The sequence below is a fragment of the Osmerus mordax genome, chromosome 12, assembly GCF_038355195.1.
Source record: "Osmerus mordax isolate fOsmMor3 chromosome 12, fOsmMor3.pri, whole genome shotgun sequence".
Lineage (NCBI taxonomy): Eukaryota > Metazoa > Chordata > Actinopteri > Osmeriformes > Osmeridae > Osmerus > Osmerus mordax.
The window spans coordinates 14135707-14158306 of NC_090061.1; the positions used below are offsets into that span (position 1 = coordinate 14135707).

General features: G+C 48.0%; 2 protein-coding genes and 1 long non-coding RNA gene across 3 annotated transcripts; 1 reads left to right on the top strand and 2 right to left on the bottom strand.

Annotated features, from left to right (window-relative positions):
• Positions 1-36: 36 nt before the first annotated feature.
• On the bottom strand, positions 37-941 carry LOC136954197 (uncharacterized). The gene is made up of 3 exons (XR_010878096.1): positions 894-941; positions 439-557; positions 37-122 (listed from the first exon to the last, which is right to left on the bottom strand). It is a non-coding gene; the product is annotated as an uncharacterized lncRNA (long non-coding RNA).
• Positions 942-9480: 8539 nt separating this feature from the next.
• On the top strand, positions 9481-11423 carry lrp2bp (LRP2 binding protein). Its single transcript, XM_067248311.1, has 7 exons — positions 9481-9592; positions 9776-9882; positions 10019-10132; positions 10374-10516; positions 10613-10724; positions 10836-11059; positions 11207-11423. Exons 1-7 carry the CDS (start codon positions 9481-9483, stop codon positions 11421-11423), a joined length of 1029 nt encoding a protein of 342 aa, XP_067104412.1.
• Positions 11424-11687: 264 nt separating this feature from the next.
• On the bottom strand, positions 11688-22314 carry snx25 (sorting nexin 25). Its single transcript, XM_067247238.1, has 19 exons — positions 21322-22314; positions 21118-21202; positions 19775-19991; positions 19076-19248; positions 18591-18777; positions 18373-18443; positions 17894-18084; positions 17629-17760; positions 17251-17526; positions 16727-16891; positions 15051-15182; positions 14582-14722; positions 14306-14419; positions 13981-14142; positions 13643-13760; positions 13322-13388; positions 12955-13136; positions 12632-12732; positions 11688-12310 (listed from the first exon to the last, which is right to left on the bottom strand). The coding sequence occupies exons 1-19, from the start codon at positions 21628-21630 to the stop codon at positions 12251-12253; spliced, it is 2883 nt and encodes a 960-aa protein (XP_067103339.1). The 5' UTR covers positions 21631-22314; the 3' UTR covers positions 11688-12250.
• Between the last annotated feature and the right edge of the window lie 286 nt (positions 22315-22600).

Here is a 22600-nt window from a genome sequence, read left to right on the forward strand (position 1 = left end):
GAGGGGGAGGAAGGGGAGGACAGGGCTTGGGGGAGGGAGGGGGAGGAAGGGAAGGACAGAAGAGGCTGGTGACTGAAGGAGTTTCCTGTAGCCTTTCCTGTCCTGTTCAACCTCATTTGACTCTGAGGAACGGACAGAGACAGAATGAGAGAGCAAAAGAGAGAGAGAGAGAGAGAGAGAGAGAGAGAGAGAGAGAGAGAGAGAGAGAGAGAGAGAGAGAGAGAGAGAGAGAGAGAGAGAGAGAGAGAGAGAGAGAGAGAGAGAGAGAGAGAGAGAGAGAGAGAGAGAGAGAGGGGAAAAAGCTAAGGTCAGATGTTGGGGAATGCAAAATGCTGGACTGATACGGTATGACACTATTGGGATAAGGAAAACTTCATTTTTAGATGGACACAGGTTGCCTGAGTGTGTGAACGATGTAGAGACAAGAGAGAGGCTAACCAGGAGTGAGGGCCTCTGTAGGTTGGGTCGAACACTCCGATAGCCTTTGGCAGCTAGGGAGGAAGTGATGTCGTCTCCATTCCTTAAGCTCTCTGCTACTCCATAGCAACGCCAGACATCTGAAGACAATAAAAGAGCAGAGATGAGAATGTGTGTTCATGTGTGTGTGTGTGTGTGTGTGGGGGGGGGGGTGTTCATGTGTGTGTATTCATGTACCTCCTGGTCAATGCAAATTGGGACACATCTTGGGTTTAGAATGAGGCATAGTGAAAACAAAAGCCTAGACACATTAAGAGGATTAAGTTAGATTATGCTTTTGTTTATCTGAACTGCACTATAACCACAGCCGCAATCTGGCACATGGCTGGTAAAGTGTGTGTGTGTTATGGTGTTTCCGTGTATCTGTGAATGGAGTCATAGGGTTGTGTGTTAAGCGGGCAGGACAGTGTACACACCTGTATCCATGGTGATCTCTCTTTGTTTCTGGACTTCAGCCTGTCCTGAAATAAAACACTTGACTATGACACTTTGCTTTCACCATGATTCAGCAAACACACACACACATCACTGACTGCTGTGTAACCCCCTTTATAACCCTAACCTTAATCACCCTGTGCCCCCCCACCCCCCACCCCCTCCCCCCCAGCACACACACAAACCACCCCCTTGGGGCGTGTTAGCGTCACGCAACATCATATTAGATTACAGGACAGCAGACTGCTGGCGACACAGAGCAGCTGAGACATACACACTCCATCTAGACACACACACACCATCTAGACACACACACACCATCTAGACACACACACCATCTAGACACACACACACCATCTAGACACACACACACCATCTAGACACACACACCATCTAGACACACACACACCATCTAGACACACACACACACCATCTAGACACACACACACCATCTAGACACACACACACACCATCTAGACACACACACACCATCTAGACACACACACCATCTAGACACACACACACACCATCTAGACACACACACACCATCTAGACGCACACACACCATCTAGACACATACACCATCTAGACACACACACACACCATCTAGACACATACACACCATCTAGACACATACACCATCTAGACACATACACCATCTAGACACATACACCATCTAGACACACACACACACAACCTAGACAGACACACACCACCGAGACACACATACACCACCGAGACACGCACACACCATCTAGACACACACACACACCATCTAGACACACCCACCATGTAGAATCACACACACCACCGACACATTTACACCACCTAGACACAAAAACAATCTGGACACACACCTAACAGACAGACAACATCCATCTCGCAATCTACAGAGCAGACCCTCACAGCCCCCCGATCCCCCATTTCCACCCAGTAGAGGAATCATGTTCATGTGTAATAACCACAGAAAAGAGCCGAGTGAGTATCTCCTCCCTCTAGGAGAAACACACCTGCCAGACAGCAGAGCAGCTGTCTGGGCTGCCCAGGTTTTAGCAGAACAGCAAGTAGACCCCAAGAGACTACATATAGTATGTCAAATACTAATTATGGCTATCATGTGCCAATTGGACTAACCTGATAACCACAGCTTTTAAGGTTAACAGATAATGACAGCAAACATGTCTAACTGATAGCCTAGCCATGGCCGACAAGGCTGACTAATGATGAAATGACAGCTAGCAGGGCTAACTAAGAATGACAGATCAGCGAAGCACTGACACACCCAGACGCTGCTGGTTAGCCTCTGTTGCCCACAGGCTCTGAGGTGAAACAGCAGCTTGACAGTCAGACTCCCCTAGCCTCCCTGAGGAGTTAAGTTAAGAACGGATTCCAAGACCTGCTATTTATGTAGACAATGTTTCTGGATAAGAATGTGTGCTCAAGCAAGTCTGCAGTGAGCTCAACGAGGTGCTTCCAGTGTTGGCATGGCATCATTTCATCAGCATTCATTAACAATAAGCCATGATTCTCCAATCTGTTGTCTAAAGGTTTAACCTGGCCACATACAGAAAACATCATTCAACCAAAAGTGGCAGCACCTTTTTTTCTCTGCTCGCACTGGTGATTGAAAAAGTGCCTAATAACTACTGCACAACAGAGCCATTTCATGACTTAAACTCATTTTAGAAGTGCGGAGGGCAGGGAAGACAAGAACTTCATCCCTGACTCCACCCTTAACGCTTCACTTGGTTTGGTAGGCTTACATGTGGAGCCTCGAACATGAACATGACAGTAAAGCCATGTTAAGGCCGCGTTGTGGAATGTTACATCATAAAAAGAAGACAGCCCCCCCACCACCACCACCTTTCTCCACACTCTCTCTCTCCTCCTCACTCCCCACACCAGCCTACCCACCTCTAACCCCCTAAGTCCCCCACCACCCTTCAATTTCAGGGAACATGCCAGAGGAAACCCTGAGAAGGGATGACTTCAGACAAAGTTAAAAATACCCTGTCATGCCTTAACCAGAGCCAGAGAGTCTGCCTCCTTGAGATGGGGGTTGGGGTGTGTGTCTATGGGAGGGGGGGGGGACTTGTAGCAAGGCACAGGACAAAATTCACTAGCCAAAGATGAAAGCAGCGGTGCACTCACTCAGTCATCTATTCATTCTCTCAATATTTCATTACCCATAGTCAGTAACAGAGATGACCTGTACCTCTTTACAATAATGTTGCCCGCAAGCCATGTCTGCCATTTACCAACTATATAATATGTAGCCATAGCCTGGGTGACATAATGTACATTACTTTAACAATTAGCCTGCTTCACATGATGCTTAGCAGGTGCATATGGCTCCTAGGTGGTGGCATGCGCCAGATTTTCCTCCGTTATGACTAAAGGGACAGAATTGTACTTTTAAAAAATCCTTAATTTTGCTAAAATAGGGACACATGCCGCGAGACACGTCCAAACCACTGTTACTGCAACTACGTTCAGAACATTTACCATCGGCGCGCAGTCCTATACAATAACAACGCATGGGAACAAATGATCTTTACATTACGTCACGCAGGTTTTACAGAAGCGTAATAAAGCCTTGTTCTAACAATACATTTCAGCAAATCATCACTGTGTAAGACGGTGTAAGATTCTTCTAAATTGATAGGGTGTGTGCACACTCAACATGCACTTGTTTTGAGCGTCTATCAATGAAGCGTCAAAACACTGAGCTAGAAGGCTACTATATGCTATAGTCACATTAAGGGAGACTTGCCTGTAGGATGAGTTCCGTATTTATGTCGCTGGCATCTTGAGTCAGCTCTTTCCGCACAACTAATGCTTTTCAGACGAATGAAAAGTGTTTTTCAACATCAACAAATCATGAAAGCTCGTCTTTGTCACTCCCATGACGGCGCAGTCCTGCAGTGGCTTACGCCTGTCCTGTCCACGCAGGATGGGTGTAGTGGCAGCTACAAAGGTGTAATATTCGGCTCCCCCAGGGCTGTTTGGCGGTGTCGCTGTCGTTGTCGCCCAACACGGTCGAGTGTTGCTCATTGGTGCAGCGCGGGTCCCCTTGGACCGTGGTCATGGCAACACAAGGGCATGGCCTCAAGAGGTCTCTCTGAATGGCGCGAATCTCATATAGAACAACCCCCCCTCTCTCTCTGTCTTTCTTTCTTTATCTCTCCCTCTCTCTTTCTCTCAGGACAACTGGGACGTCTTAACGTACTTACCCCCTGCAGTGCTGTTAATGAATGCATGACTAAAATGGTGAAGGAAAACAATAATCTCACCAAAACCTAATAGTCCCTTGTGAGTTGGAATTGAATAATTATCAACCCCAAAAAATACATTTGGCTTCCCTCTGCAACCACAAGGTCAAAAGTACTACCACTCACAGTAGCCTACAGCTCACAATGAGTAGCCTTTGTGAAATTCTACCACTCTACCTACACAATACAAACACACCCACACCCTTACCCAAACACACCTAGACAAAAAAACAGGACCATCTATGTATGAATGATATAGGGAGAGTTGGTCATAAAACAATCAACAGGACTAGGTCATCCAAGTGGACACAGAACTAGATCGGTTTACAAAGAGGATCTCTGTCTACACACACACACAGCAGGAATAGGGTTACAGACACACCACCACAGTCACACGCATACCCTGAAGACAGAATATAAAAAGGTTTTTTTCACAGCAGAATATGGTGATCTTCTCCAGGTATTTTTTAAATATGGAGTTTGCTTCCAGAAAAGACAAGAGAAGGGTCATTTAAACGGGTTTTCCTGGGGAGACTGCAAACTACGATGAAAGCAAGAGGACTGCTTCTGACTTCTCGTCTCTCTACCTCTTCCTCCAAGCCAGGCTCCAGTCCCAGCCTCATGCCCAGTTCCAGCCTCAGGCCCAAGTCCCAGCCTCAGGCCTCGGTCCCAGCCTCAGGCCCCAGTCCCAGCCTCATGCCCAGTTCCAGCCTCAGGCCCCAGTCCCAGTCTGAGCCTCAGGGATCAGAGCTCAGCGGGGGCAGCTGGAGGGGGAAGGGGAGGGGGGGTCGGGCCTATACGCAGGAACAGCCAACCAGGGATAATACCAGGGAGTTAGTTAGGCTAATACTGTCTTCCCAGCTCTGACGTAACTTCACTCTCCCTCATCCCCTGACCCCACGGGGCACAGAGGCCTCTCACTGTAGCACTGAAAGGGTCCGACTCTAGGCAGACAGCCACACACAGGTCACACATAGCCTAACAGTGTTGAATGTTCTCCACAGGCTGAAAATGAAGAATGATGTCTATATTCACAGTGTAGACTGTTATCTTTTCACAGGGTAGACAGTTATCTATAGTCACAGGGTAGACTGTTTTTTATAGTCTCACACATTAAAAGACTGTAATCAAGGCATATGGTTTAGACTGCGCTCTTCAGCTGCTTACAATTGGATTCATCAGATTAGGCAGCTCTCTGAGATTGACTACACTGCAGGTGGTTCATTAGGACCTGGGTAGAGGTACGGCGAGGAATGAGGTTAGTTCCCTAAAAGGTTGCTCTCAGTAAGCTCATATTGTTGATAGGGTGAAATCAGGTAATCTGGGAGATTTTTTGCATGCATTATCTCATCGGAGCTTCGTGATTAACTAGTGTCCTGACCCTTTCTGTGACACCACACCAATCACGTTTTGTGATTTCAGTCACATAACATCCATACTAAACCTAGAGTCAAAGTTCTGTGGACAAGACATTGTCATAGCAGAGAAGAAAACGCTCTGGAGTTTAGGTGTCCCACATTACCCAATGTCCCAGATTACCCGAATTCACTCGACCTAAAGGCTCAGCATAGGTGTGTTCCTACATGCTTAAGGCAGGCTGTTCATTATAGACTTGTGATGCTCTCTATTGACCTTTGCAGCCCAGTAATGAATGCTGCTCCCAGTGTGTAGGTCGTTCCCTGTAGGTTGGGACTCTCTAGTTTAGAGTCTCTGCCGTTTTCTGCTGCTCTCGGTTAAAATGCTGAGAGCAGCAGAAAACTGTGAGACTGTAACCTAAAGAGCTTCATCAGTATGCAAAACCTCATCACCATCGGTCACTCAAAGCAGCACTGTTCACTTGATTTCAGCACCTAGGCTAGAGCTGCACTCTTGTAGTTACAACTTAGTGTTGCGCATGAAATCGCAGGTACACTACTAGGCCTTACTCTGTGGGTAAACCACCCTGTCCAACCAGTGGCTAAAATCTGCTATCAACTTCGGGGGGGACAATTATATGAAATTTTCTCAAGAGCAATTCCTGAGGGGGACACCAAAATGACTGCTGTAACACAGCACACTAAAAAAGCACCATTGTGTACATAATCAGCAAAGCGCTTTCATTGCGTATTATTAATATTTTTTAAATTACATAGCTATGTTTACAGTGATTTATTGGGGGGGACAAATCATTTTTTCTCAGAATGGGGGGGTCGTGTCCCCCGTTTTCCCCGGGATTTCCGCCTATGCGTCCAACAATACATTGTCCGATAGCATCCGACACACTCGACACGGCATTAAAAACAACCATGCTTTTTGTTTTACGTTTAAAAATACAACAACCATGAGCTGATCAGCCCCATGACTAAACCCAGATGGAAGAGAATACGCAGCAGCGTGGATACATTGAACTGAAATTCTATTTTAAATCAACTTTTCTTGTCCCAAAAGCCACTGACAGAATCTCACACCATGTTCACAACCCACAACGTTAGGCTAAAGTATAGCCCAGCCACACAAACCCAAACAGACTTATAGCCCTAATAAAGAGCAAGGTGTTAGAAAGTATGCCTGTTCCAAGTATTGACTTTGTCCACTCAGTTTGATAAAGGGGATAGATTGTGTATTTAAGGTGAAACTGTGTGCAAACAGGCACTTCTTTCTTAAAATAGGGAAATAAACAGAAGAGGACTTCACACCATTAGGACAACTTAAGCTGTCGACAAAGGTGTCCGTTTGTTTATTATAAATCGTGGCCTTTGCTGCCTTTACTCTTCCTACATCCCTGCAGGACAACTAAAATCTGTTGGATAGCTTTACATTACATTTATTTCCTATTCAAATGAAGACATTGTGTGCCATCTATATTGCTATTTATTTTATTTTCTCTCCATTGAAAAGTAAAACACATGAATTAAAGGACATGGAATTGGTGTGATCCTAATGTTATATTACGGAATACACACACTCCACTATTGTGTTTATGATGTGTAAGTGTTTGTGTGCTGTATGATTGAGGACTCATCACTGTGGTTGGCAGCTTCTGCCTCTAAAGCTGAGACCTCTGTTTCTTTTTTACCTTCTTGGAGCACTGATAATAAAGAAAACACATGGTATTTATGTGAAGGAAGTTTTTCACCACAATGTAGAATAATTCAAATTGATACAAACAGACATAGACTGAAAGACCATACTATGTAAAAATGTAAAGTACTCGAAATAAATCTGTTTCATATCCCTGAAGTGGATCTTCATCTTTGCAAGGGAGGAATCATAACCTCCATCTTCCTTTCCTCTTCCCCTCGGCCTCAGTCCCTTCCTCAACTGTTCTGACCTCCATGACAGCTGAAGAATCGAATGACTCACTGGAAGAATCTACGACTTCCACCACTTGGTTCGCCATAGCCTCGGTGAACCGGTTCACAGTTTCCTTAAACAACTGTGAGGAAGTGGAGGAAACCACTGAGACGCCACAGGAAGTAGAGCTGGAGCTCTCATGGCTGGACACATCCTGATGGGTGGCTTCTGGATCCGGAGCCTGGGACAAACCATGGATGTGGTGGATACCGCGCCCTGCAGCCTACTGCATGCTGAGGTTAGATCAAACCTATTAGAGCTTGCTGCAACACAGCAGGGTCTAGGTGATCGATAATGGTGCAAGTATTATCATCCCTTGATTCTGCTATGCCTATTGGAAAGTCTACTGGGACATCAGTATCAACATCAATAACTGTGCAGAGCACTAACGAGAGAACAGCACTTCATCTGGCAGAGGCAGGGGAGAGAGAACAGACTCAAACTCATTTTTGAGATGTTTGAGGGTGTGGACATTGAAGATGTTTTCCTCCAAGGCTCAAGGGCTCCAAAGTTCTTGGAGCTCTGAGGCACGTGCCCCAGTATAAATCTGCTGTGCCCCAGTAAAATCTCAAGTTTAAATTTACTTTATTAGTTAGTGCATTCGTTTAGATTGATAACGATAACTTATTTTGAATCAAACATATTAACAACATGATTCCAACGTATTGTATTTCATGAAGCTCAAAAAACTATATTTCCGCTCAAATTATTGAGATTTTTTTTTTGCTCCCTCCCTGCCAACGCGGTTATCAAACTTCGTCCATGAACCGTTCGTATTGTGGGTTAAGCAAGGGAAGTTTGGCATTATGTTGCACACTTCTTGTGCGCAGCAAGCTTGGAAGAAAATAAAAGGGTTATGGGTAGGGGCCTCTGCCCCAGTGCCCCAGTATAGCTGTAACGACCGAGCACCACAAAGAAGGTCTCTACACTGGAGCGCAAGAACACCTAGCCTACTACTTTCAGTGTCGCGTTTATTGCTCATTTTGTAGGCCTAATAATAAACTGCGTTGCAACGTTTCATCACGGAGGAACTAAGCTAATAGCCTATCTAAACGACCTTTTTTTCTGGTCTGGTAGTCTAGGCCTACTTGTAAATGTAGACCTGCACAGTTAACAGATCCCTTTCATATTGCCCTATGACAGATGGCCGGTTGGACTAACCAGACTTTACACACAGTTATATTAATAAATTGGAGACCTTATTAGTGCTTTAAAACAGAGCACTGACTGAGCTACGTGGATTGGCAGTCGGGCTATATGGAATTAGTTGCTTTCACATTTAACCAGACACATATAGGCCTAATCCTGATATTAAAAAATTGAATACTAAAACCTAAGTGCATTTTAGAGTGACATCGATGCGATGCAGGCCAGGTTTGGCAATGTAAAAAAGTTTTGACTAGCAACAAGGTCTCATAGAAGGCCTCGAAGTCTTTCTAGAACCTTTGTTCTGACCAAAGGCATCAGCTGACGTAACGCAAATGATTATTTGCACACTATCAATCAGTTGCTTGGTCACAAACGCGTTTTATCAAGCAGCGTTCAGTGCGTCCCGATGAAGAGACGGGGTAAGGAAAATGAAAACATTGACAAATGTAGATTAATTTACATGTATTCATATTTTGATTATTATAGCATCGTTTTCGCTGGAGATTTTTTTCAGAACATTGTCTATGGTGTTAAATTGAATATGAACAGCTATTAAGTTACTGTTGTTAGCTACATTCTAACATCCTTGGTTACGGTCACAAATCACTCTTAGGCCATTGAAAGATCTTTAGCTCCACCTAGCTATGAATGTGATAACTTCACCTGTACACACAAGTACCGGTAACTGGCAGTCAACCTTTGGCATTTGATATGCTTCATAACTATGCTGTAGTAGATTATTAAAATTGTTCCCGCGTGGAGCTGCAAGGGTAAAAATAGGATGTGGCGATGTGTTTCAGACTGAAGTGCGGGGATGAAGTCTGCTTCCAAGACCACCTGTACACACAGACAGAAGTCCTCACAGGTGCATCACGCCATCAAGTCTCTGTACCCAAATGAGGGAGGGAGACCGACCGCACTTCCAGGTAGTCCACACCAGGGACCTCATTTTTTTTAATTTATTTTTTTTACCTCGATGACAGTTATGACGTCGGCATAACAGCTGCCAGAATGTGACCTGACCTCAATAACATAGTGTGCCTGTGTGCGTGCCTGCGCACGTAGCCTATATAATACATTTATAAATGTGTGTGTGTGTGTGTGTGTAGACAGCCCTGCCACCCAGGTGGAGAAGGCTGCCAGTCTCCTAAGGAGGAGAGCAGATGAGGGAGACAGACAGGCCTTCTTCCTTCTGGGACAACTGTACTTTGAGGAGGTGACGCATGTACATCCACACACACACACACACACACATACACACAAACACACGCAAAAAGTACACACACATGCATATAAACTTAATCCAACACAGAAGCGCACACAGAATCTTTACCCTCCTGTGGTCCTGGAAGGGTCTCTATGAAGAGGCCAAGCGAGTGTTTGACAGCCTTAAGGAACACGATCCCAGAGCTATGTTTCAGATGGCCGTCATGAGCTACGATGGCCTGGGAGCCCAGTCCGACCAGGTGTGTTTGAGATCTGAACCCTGGGCCTTACACTAGACACCAGATGGTGTCCAATACTTGAACTACATACCACATTGTCCACTGGGACAAAACACTATGTTCTTTACTGGGGACTGCTCTGGGACCCTAATCTAACCTCAGTGTATGTATGCCCTGGACTAGATTCTACGAGACTTCTGAAAACATGTTTAAAAGATGTCAGGAATGTGTCTGCGATATGTGAACGTATAAATACCACCAGGCAGAGGCAGTGAGCTACATGCGGAGGGTGTGCCAGTGGGAGGGTCCAGAGACAGGCAGCATTAGACAACTGGCCCTCTATAACCTAGGCAGGGCCTACTTGGAGGGCTTTGGGGTTCCTTACTCCATCAGGGAGGCTGAGAGGTGGGTAAAACAGACACGTAAACACACCACCCCCAACCCTCAATTTACACAGCCATAATCCTTCAGGCTGCCTCACATTCATCATCCTGCTCCCAGGTTGTGGTTACAAGCAGCTGAGGAGGGGAGCCCTGGGGATGGGGCTTCTGCAACCGCCCAGACCAACCTGGCCATGCTGTACTGTCGCCCCGAGCACCTGGACCTCCAAAAGGTATTGTGGCACTGCCATCTTAATGCCAACCCTGACCTCTGACCCTGGCCATCAGAGGGGCAGGCTTACACCGTCTCTCCCTCATTATCTGCATACAATGTGTCATTCTAGGCGTTCTTCTGGCACTCTGAGGCATGTGGTAACGGCAGCCTGGAGTCCCAGGGTGCTCTGGGAGTCATGTTCCTGTATGGGCGGGGCGTCCGTCAGGACCCCGAGGCAGCCCTGGACTGCCTGAAGGAGGCGTCGGAGAGAGGGAACGTTTATGCGCAGGCACATCTGGTGGCCTACTACTACCACAGGAAACTGTACACGCGTGCTGTCACGCTGGCCAAGAGGTGCCGCTCCTTCCAGCGTTCTCTGCTCTGATAGTCACGGCGTTTCCATGACAACCTTTCGGGTGTGGTCATTCCGCTTCGTTAATCCCTTTAAGCGCGGGAAGCTTGCCCAGGTGTTCAATATATGTTCTCTGTTCTCATCTCCAGGATTTGTAGCTATGACAACATCCCTGCCATCGCTACGGCAACGGAATGTCTACCTGAGTATGTTGATAAGGGTGTGGCCATCGCCTTGTTCTACTACGCCCGCTGTCTGCAACTGGGGAGGGGCGTGGCCAAGGACACACAGCAGGCTCAACTCTACTTTATTAAGGTGGGCTGGCTCACACATGTTTACATACAAACACATTCACACACTCCCTGACCAGTCTTGTCCGTTAAGGCTGCCCAGTTGAATTCTGAAGTTTGCAAGGAGCTCCAGACTGACATCATCTTCAACAGGATATAGCCTGGCCAATAGGACACGCCTCCCACCTGTATGGATGTTTATGTGCCATAGTAAAGCCTTGATTCTCAGTCTCTGAAATTGTGTGTTTGTGAGAAATTGTCTAGTGTTGCAATTGTTGGTCATAAATGGGATTTTAATCACGCAGGACTCATGGTAACCTTAGAGATCAAATGAATCCTGTTTTTTTCCGCAATTTATTGCTTATATAAATGCTCTAAACAATTTCTTGGTAAAAATAAAAATCTATCAATAATCACAAATAAAATTGTCACCATGACTTGACATGACATATTGCACAATGAAGCAGTTTTAGGATGAACAGCGAACAGCAGAGTTGTTCCGGAATGTCTCGGCCTGTGTGCGGCTCCCCCTCTTTTCCTCGTTACATAGAAACTAGTGGCCCCTCAACACGACCACAACCTGCAACACAGCTTGGCAGTTGATCTCATTGGTCGTTCTAACATAGCAACGGAAAGTTGGAGAAAAAGACCCCTGTACAGAGCGTCTCCCTAGTTCAGCTCTAGAGCATCAAGTGCATCAGATAACGGTGCTCAGAAAATAAATACAGGAACAGCCAACACACACACACACACACACCTGGATCTATACCAGCTCTGCCGCATTTACATTTCCACCGAGTGTGGGATCACGTGTGTATGTTTGTAAGTGTGTGTGTGTGTGTGTGTGCCTGACTGTGTTGGTTAGGAAGTTTGAAGTAGAGTGTGTCTATTGGTGGTGTATGTTCAGATCTGTTCTATCTCCATCTCAGGACACATCTCCTTCAGCACCATCTCCATGAGGACCTGAAAGAGGGGAGATGAGAAGGGCGAGAGAAAAGAGGGGTTCAAGGGTTGGTGCAGCACATTGCCGAGAGAGGCATCTTTGAACATGCGATTTTCACTATCAACTTTTCTTTTCTGGATACAAGCGACCCTCACACATTTAAAAGAGATTTAAATATCTCTACCATGCCTGCTCCCAGTCCAAGCATTGTCATTCACTCGCAACGGTTTGCGATTTAAGACAAGACAAATTGATACAAAGGCAGAGAATGCATAGACAAGAGAGAGGCTGGTATGATTGCACCACATCTGTTCTGCCTGTATGTGTGTGAGCAGACTTACGTAGAGCAGATGTTTGTTGGCACTGGCCTCCTGGAGAGCGTTGAAGATCTTGATGATGCCGTACCGAGCGTTCTGCTGGCCAACCAGGTTTTGCAGAGCATCTGAAATAACACATGACATCCCAAACGTTAGACATAAGACGTGTCCATGTGGCCATTCAGAATGGGCCCTGGAAGCTTGTCTAACCTATCAGAGTGAACCTGAGATGCTGTCAACTCTATTAGGATCTTGATCCTTCCAGTTCATTCTATCAGGATGTATTTAAGAGGTTGACTTGCCTATCAGGATGGACCTGGAATGACCCATAACCTATCAGGATGTACCTGGGATGTTGTCGAGCAACTTCTGTTGGGCCCGCTCCTTGGTCTCGCGACGCTCCGAGTCAGTACGGACTTTGTTGTGAGGCGCCAGCTTCCCATTGGGCCAGAATGTTTCCCGGAATATGTTGATGTAGCTCACCAGCATCTGCTCACTGAAGATCCAGTGTACCGTGTCCCGGATCTGCCTGAGGAGACAGTGCTAGGATGTTAGCATAGCTACTAGTCTGAGAGGATAGGTCTAAAAGGTTAGCATGGCTACCAGCCTGAGAGGAAAGGGTTAGCATGTTAGCATGACTACAAGCCTGAGAGGAAAGGGCTAGCACGTTAGCATGACTTGTAGTCAGATATGAGAAAAATGAGAGATGCTTACTTGTTAATGGTGCGTCCAAACGTGACTTGAACCAGTGCAATGAGAGTCTTCCTGACCCACTTGAACACTACAGTTTGAGTACAGTGAAAAAGAAAGAGATTCCAAGGAATCTGATCAACCAATACCAGCAGTTAAATCAAATAGACTAACTAAATTACTCAAGCAGTTCAAGGAGCGCGTGTCACACACACACACACACACTTATAACTACACCCCATCCAGTTCAGTCTTGAAATTTCATGGCTATATTATCTGCCATTAAATCAAAAGTAATGACATGCACACACAGACACACAGTATGAGAAGAACGGTTGCACCCACTGCCTCGGAGTTCGAAGATCTCTCCTATGAGCATGAAGCAGGGCTCGGCCAGGGCATCCTTCCTGCCGTCAGCCTCGTCTCCATAGTCAGACAGGTCGCTGTCGTCCTCCGCCTCCTCCTGAAACACACACACACACACACACACACACACATTGGAGCAGAGGTTAGAGAAAGAGAGCGCTGATGTGTGTAGTGTGCTTCCTGTTGAATGTGGGTTGGGTTAGTTGTGTGTGTACCTCCTGGTGAATGTGGATTGGGCCAGGGTGACCTGGGGCAGTGTATCCTGAGTGGGGTTTTTGTGTATCTGTGCATGTGTATATATGTGTGTGTGTATATACCTCCTGGTGAGAGAAGAAGTCACCAGGCAGTCTCTCCAGGAAGGAGGCGAGGGAAAAGGATGACTTCTTCTGGATGTCGATGACTTTAAGATGCTCGGGGGAGGGGCTTAGGAAGGCATACAGCGCCTCGCTCTGGCACATTCTCTCGTCCGTTAGCATCCTCTGAACACACACACACGGTTACGATGTTATCTCCTGTCAGCCTGGTGATGACTCACTCGGGGGGGGGGGGGGGGGGGGGGGGGGATGGGCTATGTGGAAAGGGTCTGGCGCATTACCGTGGGTACGGTGGCACGGAGTGTTGCTGTGGCAACAGCTGCATTACCTGGAGGAAGGTGTTGAGCTGGTTTTTGGATTTCTCCAGGAACTTCTGGTCGATGGATTTGAACGGCAGCTTGCTGAGGGAGGGGAGCTGGACCTTCTTCAACGAGGGGAAGCACTGCCAGAGGAAGGAGAAGAAGAGAGACACAAAGAAGGAATGACACACGTCAAGCCTGTGTGCTTTCTCCAGGCAAATGCCACGTTTAAATACTAAAAGTTCAACGTGGTGAGTCATTCTTTTGCCCGAGACAAGCCAAACGGGGCGCCATCGTCACGGTACCTCGGTGAGCTTCCTGTGGAGGATCTGGAACTCTATCAGCTTCCTGTTGACGCTCCAGCGGCTGTTGGGGGCCTCGTCTCCCTCCAGCAGGCTGACCGACACGCAGTAGCACGCCAGCGTCTCCCCGCCCTCCTCCGCTGGCTGCAGCCGCATGGACAACACACGCTTAGCACACGCTCCAAACACGCTTAGCACACGCTCCACACTTTAATGCATTGGCAACACGCGCTCAGTAGACCCACACTCGGCATGTAGCATGATAATTATATCATGTCCCACTTGCAGACATGCTCGACAAAAACATGCTAAACACGCCCAACACGGTCCGACATACAGTAACATCTTGGTGATTCTCCTCTGGCTCTTGCTGCCTATGACAGGGACAGCACGGGGGTGAAGGCACGCTCGACATGTTACCAGCTGAACGTGTGCGTGCTTGTTTACGTGTGTGTGCGCGTAAGTGTGTTACCTCGGCCCCGGTGATGACGGCTCTCCAGGACCCCAGGTTCTCACACCACCAGTCGGTCCTGGAGATGTGCATCTGCAGGTCGCTGTGCTCCTTCTCCATCGCTCCGATCTCCTCCTTCAGCTTAACCACAATCTGACACATACACACACGAGTAAGGCCGGGGTCCATGGGACCTAGTGTGGCTGCCCTTGCTCCACCAGGTGCATGTTTTTGTCTGTTGCAGATGGGCGGAGCTGAGGTTCAGGTTCATGGAAACACCTGTCCCAGACCATGCTGGATCTATCTGAGCCTATATAGACCTGGGTCTGTCCCAGGCTAGAGAGACCATCCCGCCTGCTCTCTTCCGCCGCTCTCTTTGGCTTTCGTTGAGGGTTGATCCTTGTTTTTACACGTTGCAACACCCTGCATTCATGTAACCCCCTCATCCACTCACTACATCACTGATACCCTGGGGCCCGTTCTCCGTACGTCGCTAACTCAGTTAGCTGGATATGATTGTTGACGATTTGTCATTATGTTGGATTGTTCGGTTCTTCGAAGCTCATTCTGGACTTGCTGTCATAGCAACAAGTCCTTTAGCTTAAGCCTGCTCGGGAGCATTATTTTATTTAAACAAGATTTGATTGCGACTTTATAAGCAGAAGTGATAGAGGAAGTCTGTTACAGACATGTCTTGTCCATTTTTACGACAACAACCCTGTTGCGGAAGGTGCAAGAATAATTAGCAGAATTTAAAATGAAACCGAATTAATTGCTCATTGCGTGATAGATAGATCCTTAAGCACAGCGCGATATGCTACTCGCCTATACTTTTTGAGATAGATTTTTTTTCGTGAGGGTGTCATTTACAACATAAATTTGTTGAAACCACATTATATGATAAACAAAGTATGAAAATACAAAAACATAGGCCTAGCCTACTGTAACAAGCGATAAAACATCTAACGTGGTCACTATTATACATTTAATTTGGTCTGTCAGCCCTCTTTCTTTTTTGCAGACTTTGAGGTATTCCCTGGCGTTCTGATTAAATCTTCAAAAATCGGAGTAACCTTCGAGCAAGCCGTTGCTCTGTTGGCTCTGTTGCGGAAAAAACGGGGCGCTCTTTTTGGCCATGGTGAGCAGCCATAGCAGCGTTGCTGATCAAGGTTTCTACTATCGATACATACGCCCTTTTACATTTACATTTAGTCATTTAGCAGACGCTCTTATCCAGAGCGACTTACAGTAAGTACAGGGACATTCTCCCCGAAGCAAGTAGGGTGAAGTGCCTTGCCCAAGGACACAACGTCATTTGGCACGGGCGGGGAATCGAACTGGCAACCTTCAGATTACTAGCCCGACTCCCTCACCGCTCAGCCATCTGACTCCCTCCCTTTTAGACCAACGCATAACTCAATCCAAATTCAAATCCAAATTCAAAACCGAATTAGCCAGATCATGATTAGCAAGATGATGTCATCGTGGATGTGTCATTTGATCTCGGATGTAATAAGCGACGTGCGGAGAACGGGCCCCTGATCTCCACTCTTCATTCCTTAGTCGTGTTTATATGTTTTTTGTTACTCCGGACTCGAGTCATTTCCCTATTTTTTCCGTGTACATAAGCCTGTGTAGTGGCAAGTAGTCCCAAGAAACACATTGCAAATGCCACAACACACACACTTCCTAGCTACCTTCTTGTCAGGTTTGGGAGCGTTCTGGATGGATCCCAGCGCCTGGCGTTTGTACTCCAGTTTGTCATAGAGCTGCCGTAGTTTGGTGGCAGCGTAGCTGGCCTGCTCATTGATGCCCTTGCTGCCCTCATCTATCAGATCCTCAGCCCCATCCACCCCCTGGCACTGAGGGCAGGAGAGGAGAGAAGAAGAGAGAGAGGTAGAGGAAGAGGTGGGAGGAGGGAGGCAGAGGAGGAGGTGGGAGACAGGATGAGAGGGAAAGGAGGTGACAGACGAGGGGAGAAGAAAGGGTAAGGACAGGAAGTGAGAGAAGGGACAAAAACACACCATTAGAAAAGAACAAAGCACTGGTGAGCTCCGAAACGACGGCCGATATTTGTCGGACGATATTTGGGGAAGACAATTGGAATCAGATTCAAACCGATCAGTTAGCAAATTGGCGCGTCTTTAGCAAAAACAATCAGCTAAATGGATGAGGTGCAACAGCTCTTCACACCGCGCGTGTGTGTGCGCGTGTGTCTCACCCCCTCCTCCTTGCCCTCGGTGCTGGACTGAGAGGAGCTGCGCTGCTCGTCGCGGCGGATCAGCCGGTCGTAGAGGTCGCTGACCAGGAAGGAGGGGTAGAAGCGCTCCTTCATGGTTTCGTACACGTCTCCCTGGAGACGCAGGAACACATCGGTGCCCTTGTTGCCCACCAGGGTCTGCTGCACCTCCTTGTACAGGACCTTGTCCACAGGGATCTCACGGCTCTCCACAAAGAAGTTCTGGTAGATCTCTCCCACCAGCTGGGGCACCTCGCTCTGAGAGAGCAGGGGAACACACACGGATGGAACACCTGGACCTGGGGCGGAGTGTCCTGAGTGGGGGAGGTTGTGTGTGTGTGTGTGTGTGTGGTTTCCTACCTTGTTGGCTGATTTGAGTGTCTCAACCAGTTCCCAGAAGCTGATGAGAGCTCTCTTGTCGACACGCTCCATGTATACCCGGAAGTGTTCCCTGTAAACTGGGTTAGACATGATGTCCTCGAACTGCAGAATCTACACACACACACACAATGACATAGAGAGTGTTACAGAGACATAAAGAGAGAAGCAAAGTAGGTCTGTCTGTGTGTGTGTGTGTGTGTGTGTGTATATGTGTGTGTTGGGAATTTGTGTGTGTGTGTGTCACCTTCTGGCTCTGGGGCCCCTCCCCGTCCTCGGTGGCCCCCTCCTCCTGCTGCTCGTAGTTGGGCCCCCCCAGCAGGCGGATGCGTTTCTCACACTGCTTCTTAGCCACGGTCAGCTGGTTGATGTAGCGCTTCATGTCTCGGGCCCGCAGCAGGTCGGCCTTCATGGCTGCAGTCTCCTTGCCTTTCCTCTCTGCCCGCGCGCACCCACCCCCACACACACACAATAGGATTAATTAAGGTGATAGAGTCGCTGATGTCTACTGATAGATGGACGTGAGTGAGGCGGGTGAGAAGAAAAGCAGAGAAGAAAAGCAGGCGGAAATAATGGCGAGGTGTGGAGGGAGGGAGGTAATAAAAAGAGAGAGGAGAAGAAGGGAACAAGGTGGACAGTTGAGGAAGGAGAGTCCCCGGAGAGAAGAAAGGAGGGAGGGGAGACAGGAGAGAGAGAGGCTGAGAGATCTACTGGTTTCCACTTCACCTTTCTGCTTCTTCAGCTGAGGGAGGCTACTGATGGTGGTGGCATGGATTATCTCCACTACGATCTGGTACCTGGATTGAGGGAGGGGGGAGGAAGAGAGATAGAGGGGGAGAGAGAGGGGGAGAGTTAGAGATGGAGATTTTGCCCCTTGAGGTCAAGTGTTGGCTGCTTGCGTGCCTGGTTCAGGGGTCAGGGTAGAGGGGGTCAGGGTTGCTGACCTGAGTTGTTTGAGGAAGTCCACGTCGGAGGAGGAGCTGATGAGCTTGATGAAGTCCTCGTAGGAGGCGGCGTAGGTGTAGGCCTTCTTGTGGTGCTCCGCCTGCTGCTCCCGCTGCTCCAACTGGGACAGCAGCATCCGGTTGATGTAGTCTGGGTCACTCAGCACCTCCACCAGGGGCTTGAGAACTGAACGCGCGCACACGCACACACGCGGGCACAGACACACAAAGCAGCTTTGTTGAAACACTCAGATCTATTCTCAAATTGAGTTACTATGTTTTTCGATCTAATAACAACCAATAAAGACCAGTTAGGCAAAAACCGGGGCCAAAGTCCTGCTGCCTGGTATCAGTTTATAGTTTATTGATGTTTAGCTTGTGCGTACATGTTTGTGCGTGGAGCGTATGTGTATGTCATGCTGACATGCAACAGTGGATTTTGTGTTACGAGTCTTGTGCCTGTGTGTGTTGCGGGGTGTGCGTACCTTTGGTAGTGATGACCTCGACCAGCACCACTCGGAGGCTGTGAGAGCGGGCGTCGCGGGCAGGCAGCAGGCACAGCAGCAGCAGACGGGCGCAGCAGCGCAGGAACCTCTGCTCCTCCTCGGGGCTCCGCAGGCAGGGGTGGAGCAGGAACGGCCTGGGCGGGTCCTCCAGTCTGGGGATGAAGAAGCAGGGGTGATGGGGTTTTGGTTTGATGCACCGATCTACTGGTGGTGCAGCAGACAGGGACGGAGCAGCCCCCACCCACCCCTCACTCACCCAGGGTAGAGCATGCCTTCTCCTCTACCTCCACTTCCCCCCACGCCCCTCGCTCACCCAGGGCAGAGCCTGCCTTCTCCTCTACCTCCACCCTACATTTCCCCCCACGCCCCTCGCTCACCCAGGGCAGAGCATGCCTTCTCCTCTACCTCCACCCTACATTTCCCCCCACGCCCCTCGCTCACCCAGGGCAGAGCATGCCTTCTCCTCTACCTCCACCCTACATTTCCCCCCACGCCCCTCGCTCACCCAGGGCAGAGCATGCCTTCTCCTCTACCTCCACCCTACATTTCCCCCCACGCCCCTCGCTCACCCAGGGCAGAGCCTGCCTTCTCCTCTACCTCCACCCTACATACCCCCTTCCTCCCACACACATTACCTCCCACTCTCTCTCCTTCCCTCCCTCCTCCAGTCCCACATACCTGGAGCTGGCGATCTTCAAGTCGCAGAAGTGCGTGTGGAGGGTTTTGACGGTGTCGTTGCAGACCAGATTGACCAGGTCCATGTTGGCCAGCCGACCCCGGAGCTGACGGCTCATCTCCCAGAAGTCCTCGGTCAGCATCTGGAACAGCTGGCCCTCGTCTCGGCTCAGAGGGACATACCACGACAGGATGTAGTCACGGTAACTGTAGTCAAACACTAACACGCACACACACATAAGACAGGGCTTTAGTTAAGGTTAACCAGTGCTAGTGAACTAGTCAGGGTTAGCTAGTTGTGGTGGTCAAGTCAGGGATAACTTGTAATAGTGATTTGGTCAGGGTCATGGTTACCCAGAGGAATGACTAGTGTTGACCAGAAGACTAGTTCTAACTCAATTCTAAAGCAACACTCCACCCCTGACGCACACACACAGAGCAAGACAGCACAAGAAGCTGCCAGGTCACAAATGGTAAGGGCAGGAGACTAATCCACCAACACACCAACATAAAATAATGCTGGAGACACAGCCCTTTTCACACACACACACACACACACACACACACACACACACACACACACACACACACACACACACACACACACACACACACACACACACACACACACACACACACACACACACACACACACACACACACACACACACACACACACACACACACACACACACTCTGGCATCTCACTGGTAGACTTGTTTCTCCTTAAAGGACACTCACCGACCCTCTCATTCACTCAAGCAGCAGCAAACACGTACAGACACACCATAACCATCACCTGACGGTGTGTTGACATTGATTAATGTTTGTTCTTGTTTTTTTATTAGAAGTGACTCTTGAAGCGGCAGAGCTGTGTGACAGGGTGTCTGTAGCAACACAACCTTCTCCCTCTCTCTGTGTATCACTCTACTTTCCATTTCCCTTGTACACTGTCAAAGCTCTTGCGATGAAATATGTACAATAAACGACGTGCATGTGATTGAGTGGTTCATTCCAGCTTTCATGCTGCTGCTGTGAGAGCTGTGTTGGGATGCCAGATAGGAGACTCACTCCCTCAGACAGACAGACAGACAGACAGACACAGACAGAGACAGACATGCAAGGAGACTCTGACATACACACAAACACGTAAACAATTATATCAGCGTAGATACAGACCGATAGACAGAGCGAGACCCATTATCAGGCAGACTAATGTGCTGTAGATACAAAAAGCTGCCAGACGGATATTTTCAGGCTGAAACATTAAACAGACAGACAGCCCCCTCTGACAATGAGACACCTGAAAAGACACATTTGAATAGATCGACTGGCATGGCACTCACCCTCCTTCAAGGCCTTGTCTACGTTGTGGGACACCACCACCCTCCTGGTTTGTGAGGACTCCATCAGAGGCACAGAGAAACGGCCCTGTCAACACCAACCACAACAACATCCATCAGGTCCATCTCTGCAACACCAAATACACTTCCAATTCATTTGCAGTTTCAAGCAAAGAAGACTACAGGCAGACGGTTTGAAGGGTGTACCATTAGCTTGTTGAACAGCTCCAACAGATAGGTGGACTGTCTCTTGGAGATGTCAAATCTGCTAATTTTGGGGGGGCTTTTTCTCATGAGCGAGACGATGCTCCCGAGCAGAAAGCAGAGCAAGGCGAAGGACACGTAGATGAACAGCTTCAGAAAAAATGAGGTGACGGTCAGCCCCCCATATCCAAATTGGAACAGCAGAGCGAAGATTCCTACGAAGAACGCAGTCAAGATGAGGACAGACGACCCGACAGACACCGCGCTCGACATGGGCGAACCGGTGCTGCTGCTCCTGCCAGCAAAAGGCATGCTGCTGTCAAGGACATGTCCTCAGCAGAGACAAGAGGACAGACTCGGTGTTCCTTGCATCTGAATCCTCATCCACACACCGAGCCTTTTCGAAGTGATAAGGCACTCGGACATGGACATAGGAGATTAGTCCTCAGAACTGCTCGGAAATACACAAGAAAAACATGTCCTAGACGTTGGCAGCCAATAGTCTGTTGTGCAGTGCTGTTGTTTGAACAGACTATGTCCACCGTGTTGTTTCAGGTAAACAAGCAAAAGCTACCTTGCTAGCTAGCCACCTCCGAGCCAATTAAACGGGTCTGAATTCCACAGAACAGGGGAATCAAAGTATAAAGCACAATAAATAACCGGTGTCACATAAAACAAACTATTATTATAGATGCCCTAGATTAATATTACACAGTACACAATATTACACACAAACATCGTTTTTTTAGCCGTAGCAGTACTTGTTAGGTAGCCATCAGCTTAACACTCGATAGCAGGCTACAAGGTAGCTAGCTAGCTAATGCCGCTACGCTAGCTCCTTACTGTACAGTACTAGCTTAGGATACAATAATAACGGTTCGCCCGCTACCCTTAGCAAAAGATACTACCTCCAGCTTACGCGTTTGTCCTACATTTAATCATTACTTAAATTGGACTCATACAGGAATTTTCGAAAAAAATGCCATCAAAAAAAAATGGGAAATTCGTATTCCTAAATATCTATCCAATAGGGTCCACAGACTCAGCTGTGTGATGATGATGCCACACTAGGTCATTCGTTTGTCTACGCTCAACTACGTAAGCGGCGGCGGTGGAACACAGAGGGGCGGTGTTTGATTGGCGTAGGTTTACGTAGTTAATTTCAGTTTGAACAAATGCAATTTCTGACAATATCACAATTTGTTTATCGGTCCGCCCTTAAGCTTCCGCTGCCAAAAAAATCTGATTTGCTTGCGGCGTAAAACCACTTCCATCCAAATCT

Excerpts from the sequence above, each read along its gene's own strand:
- lrp2bp (XM_067248311.1), top strand. The coding sequence starts at position 9,481 with ATGAAGTCTGCTTCCAAGACCACCTGTACACACAGACAGAAGTCCTCA. Across the intron at positions 9,593-9,775 it reads GAGACCGACCGCACTTCCAG|ACAGCCCTGCCACCCAGGTG; the intron begins GTAGTCCACACC and ends GTGTGTGTGTAG. Across the intron at positions 11,060-11,206 it reads GCTGTCACGCTGGCCAAGAG|GATTTGTAGCTATGACAACA; the intron begins GTGCCGCTCCTT and ends TCTCATCTCCAG.
- snx25 (XM_067247238.1), bottom strand. The coding sequence starts at position 21,630 with ATGCCTTTTGCTGGCAGGAGCAGCAGCACCGGTTCGCCCATGTCGAGC. Across the intron at positions 18,444-18,590 it reads GACTTCCTCAAACAACTCAG|GTACCAGATCGTAGTGGAGA; the intron begins GTCAGCAACCCT and ends CCCTCAATCCAG. Across the intron at positions 14,420-14,581 it reads TCCACAGGAAGCTCACCGAG|TGCTTCCCCTCGTTGAAGAA; the intron begins GTACCGTGACGA and ends TTCCTCTGGCAG.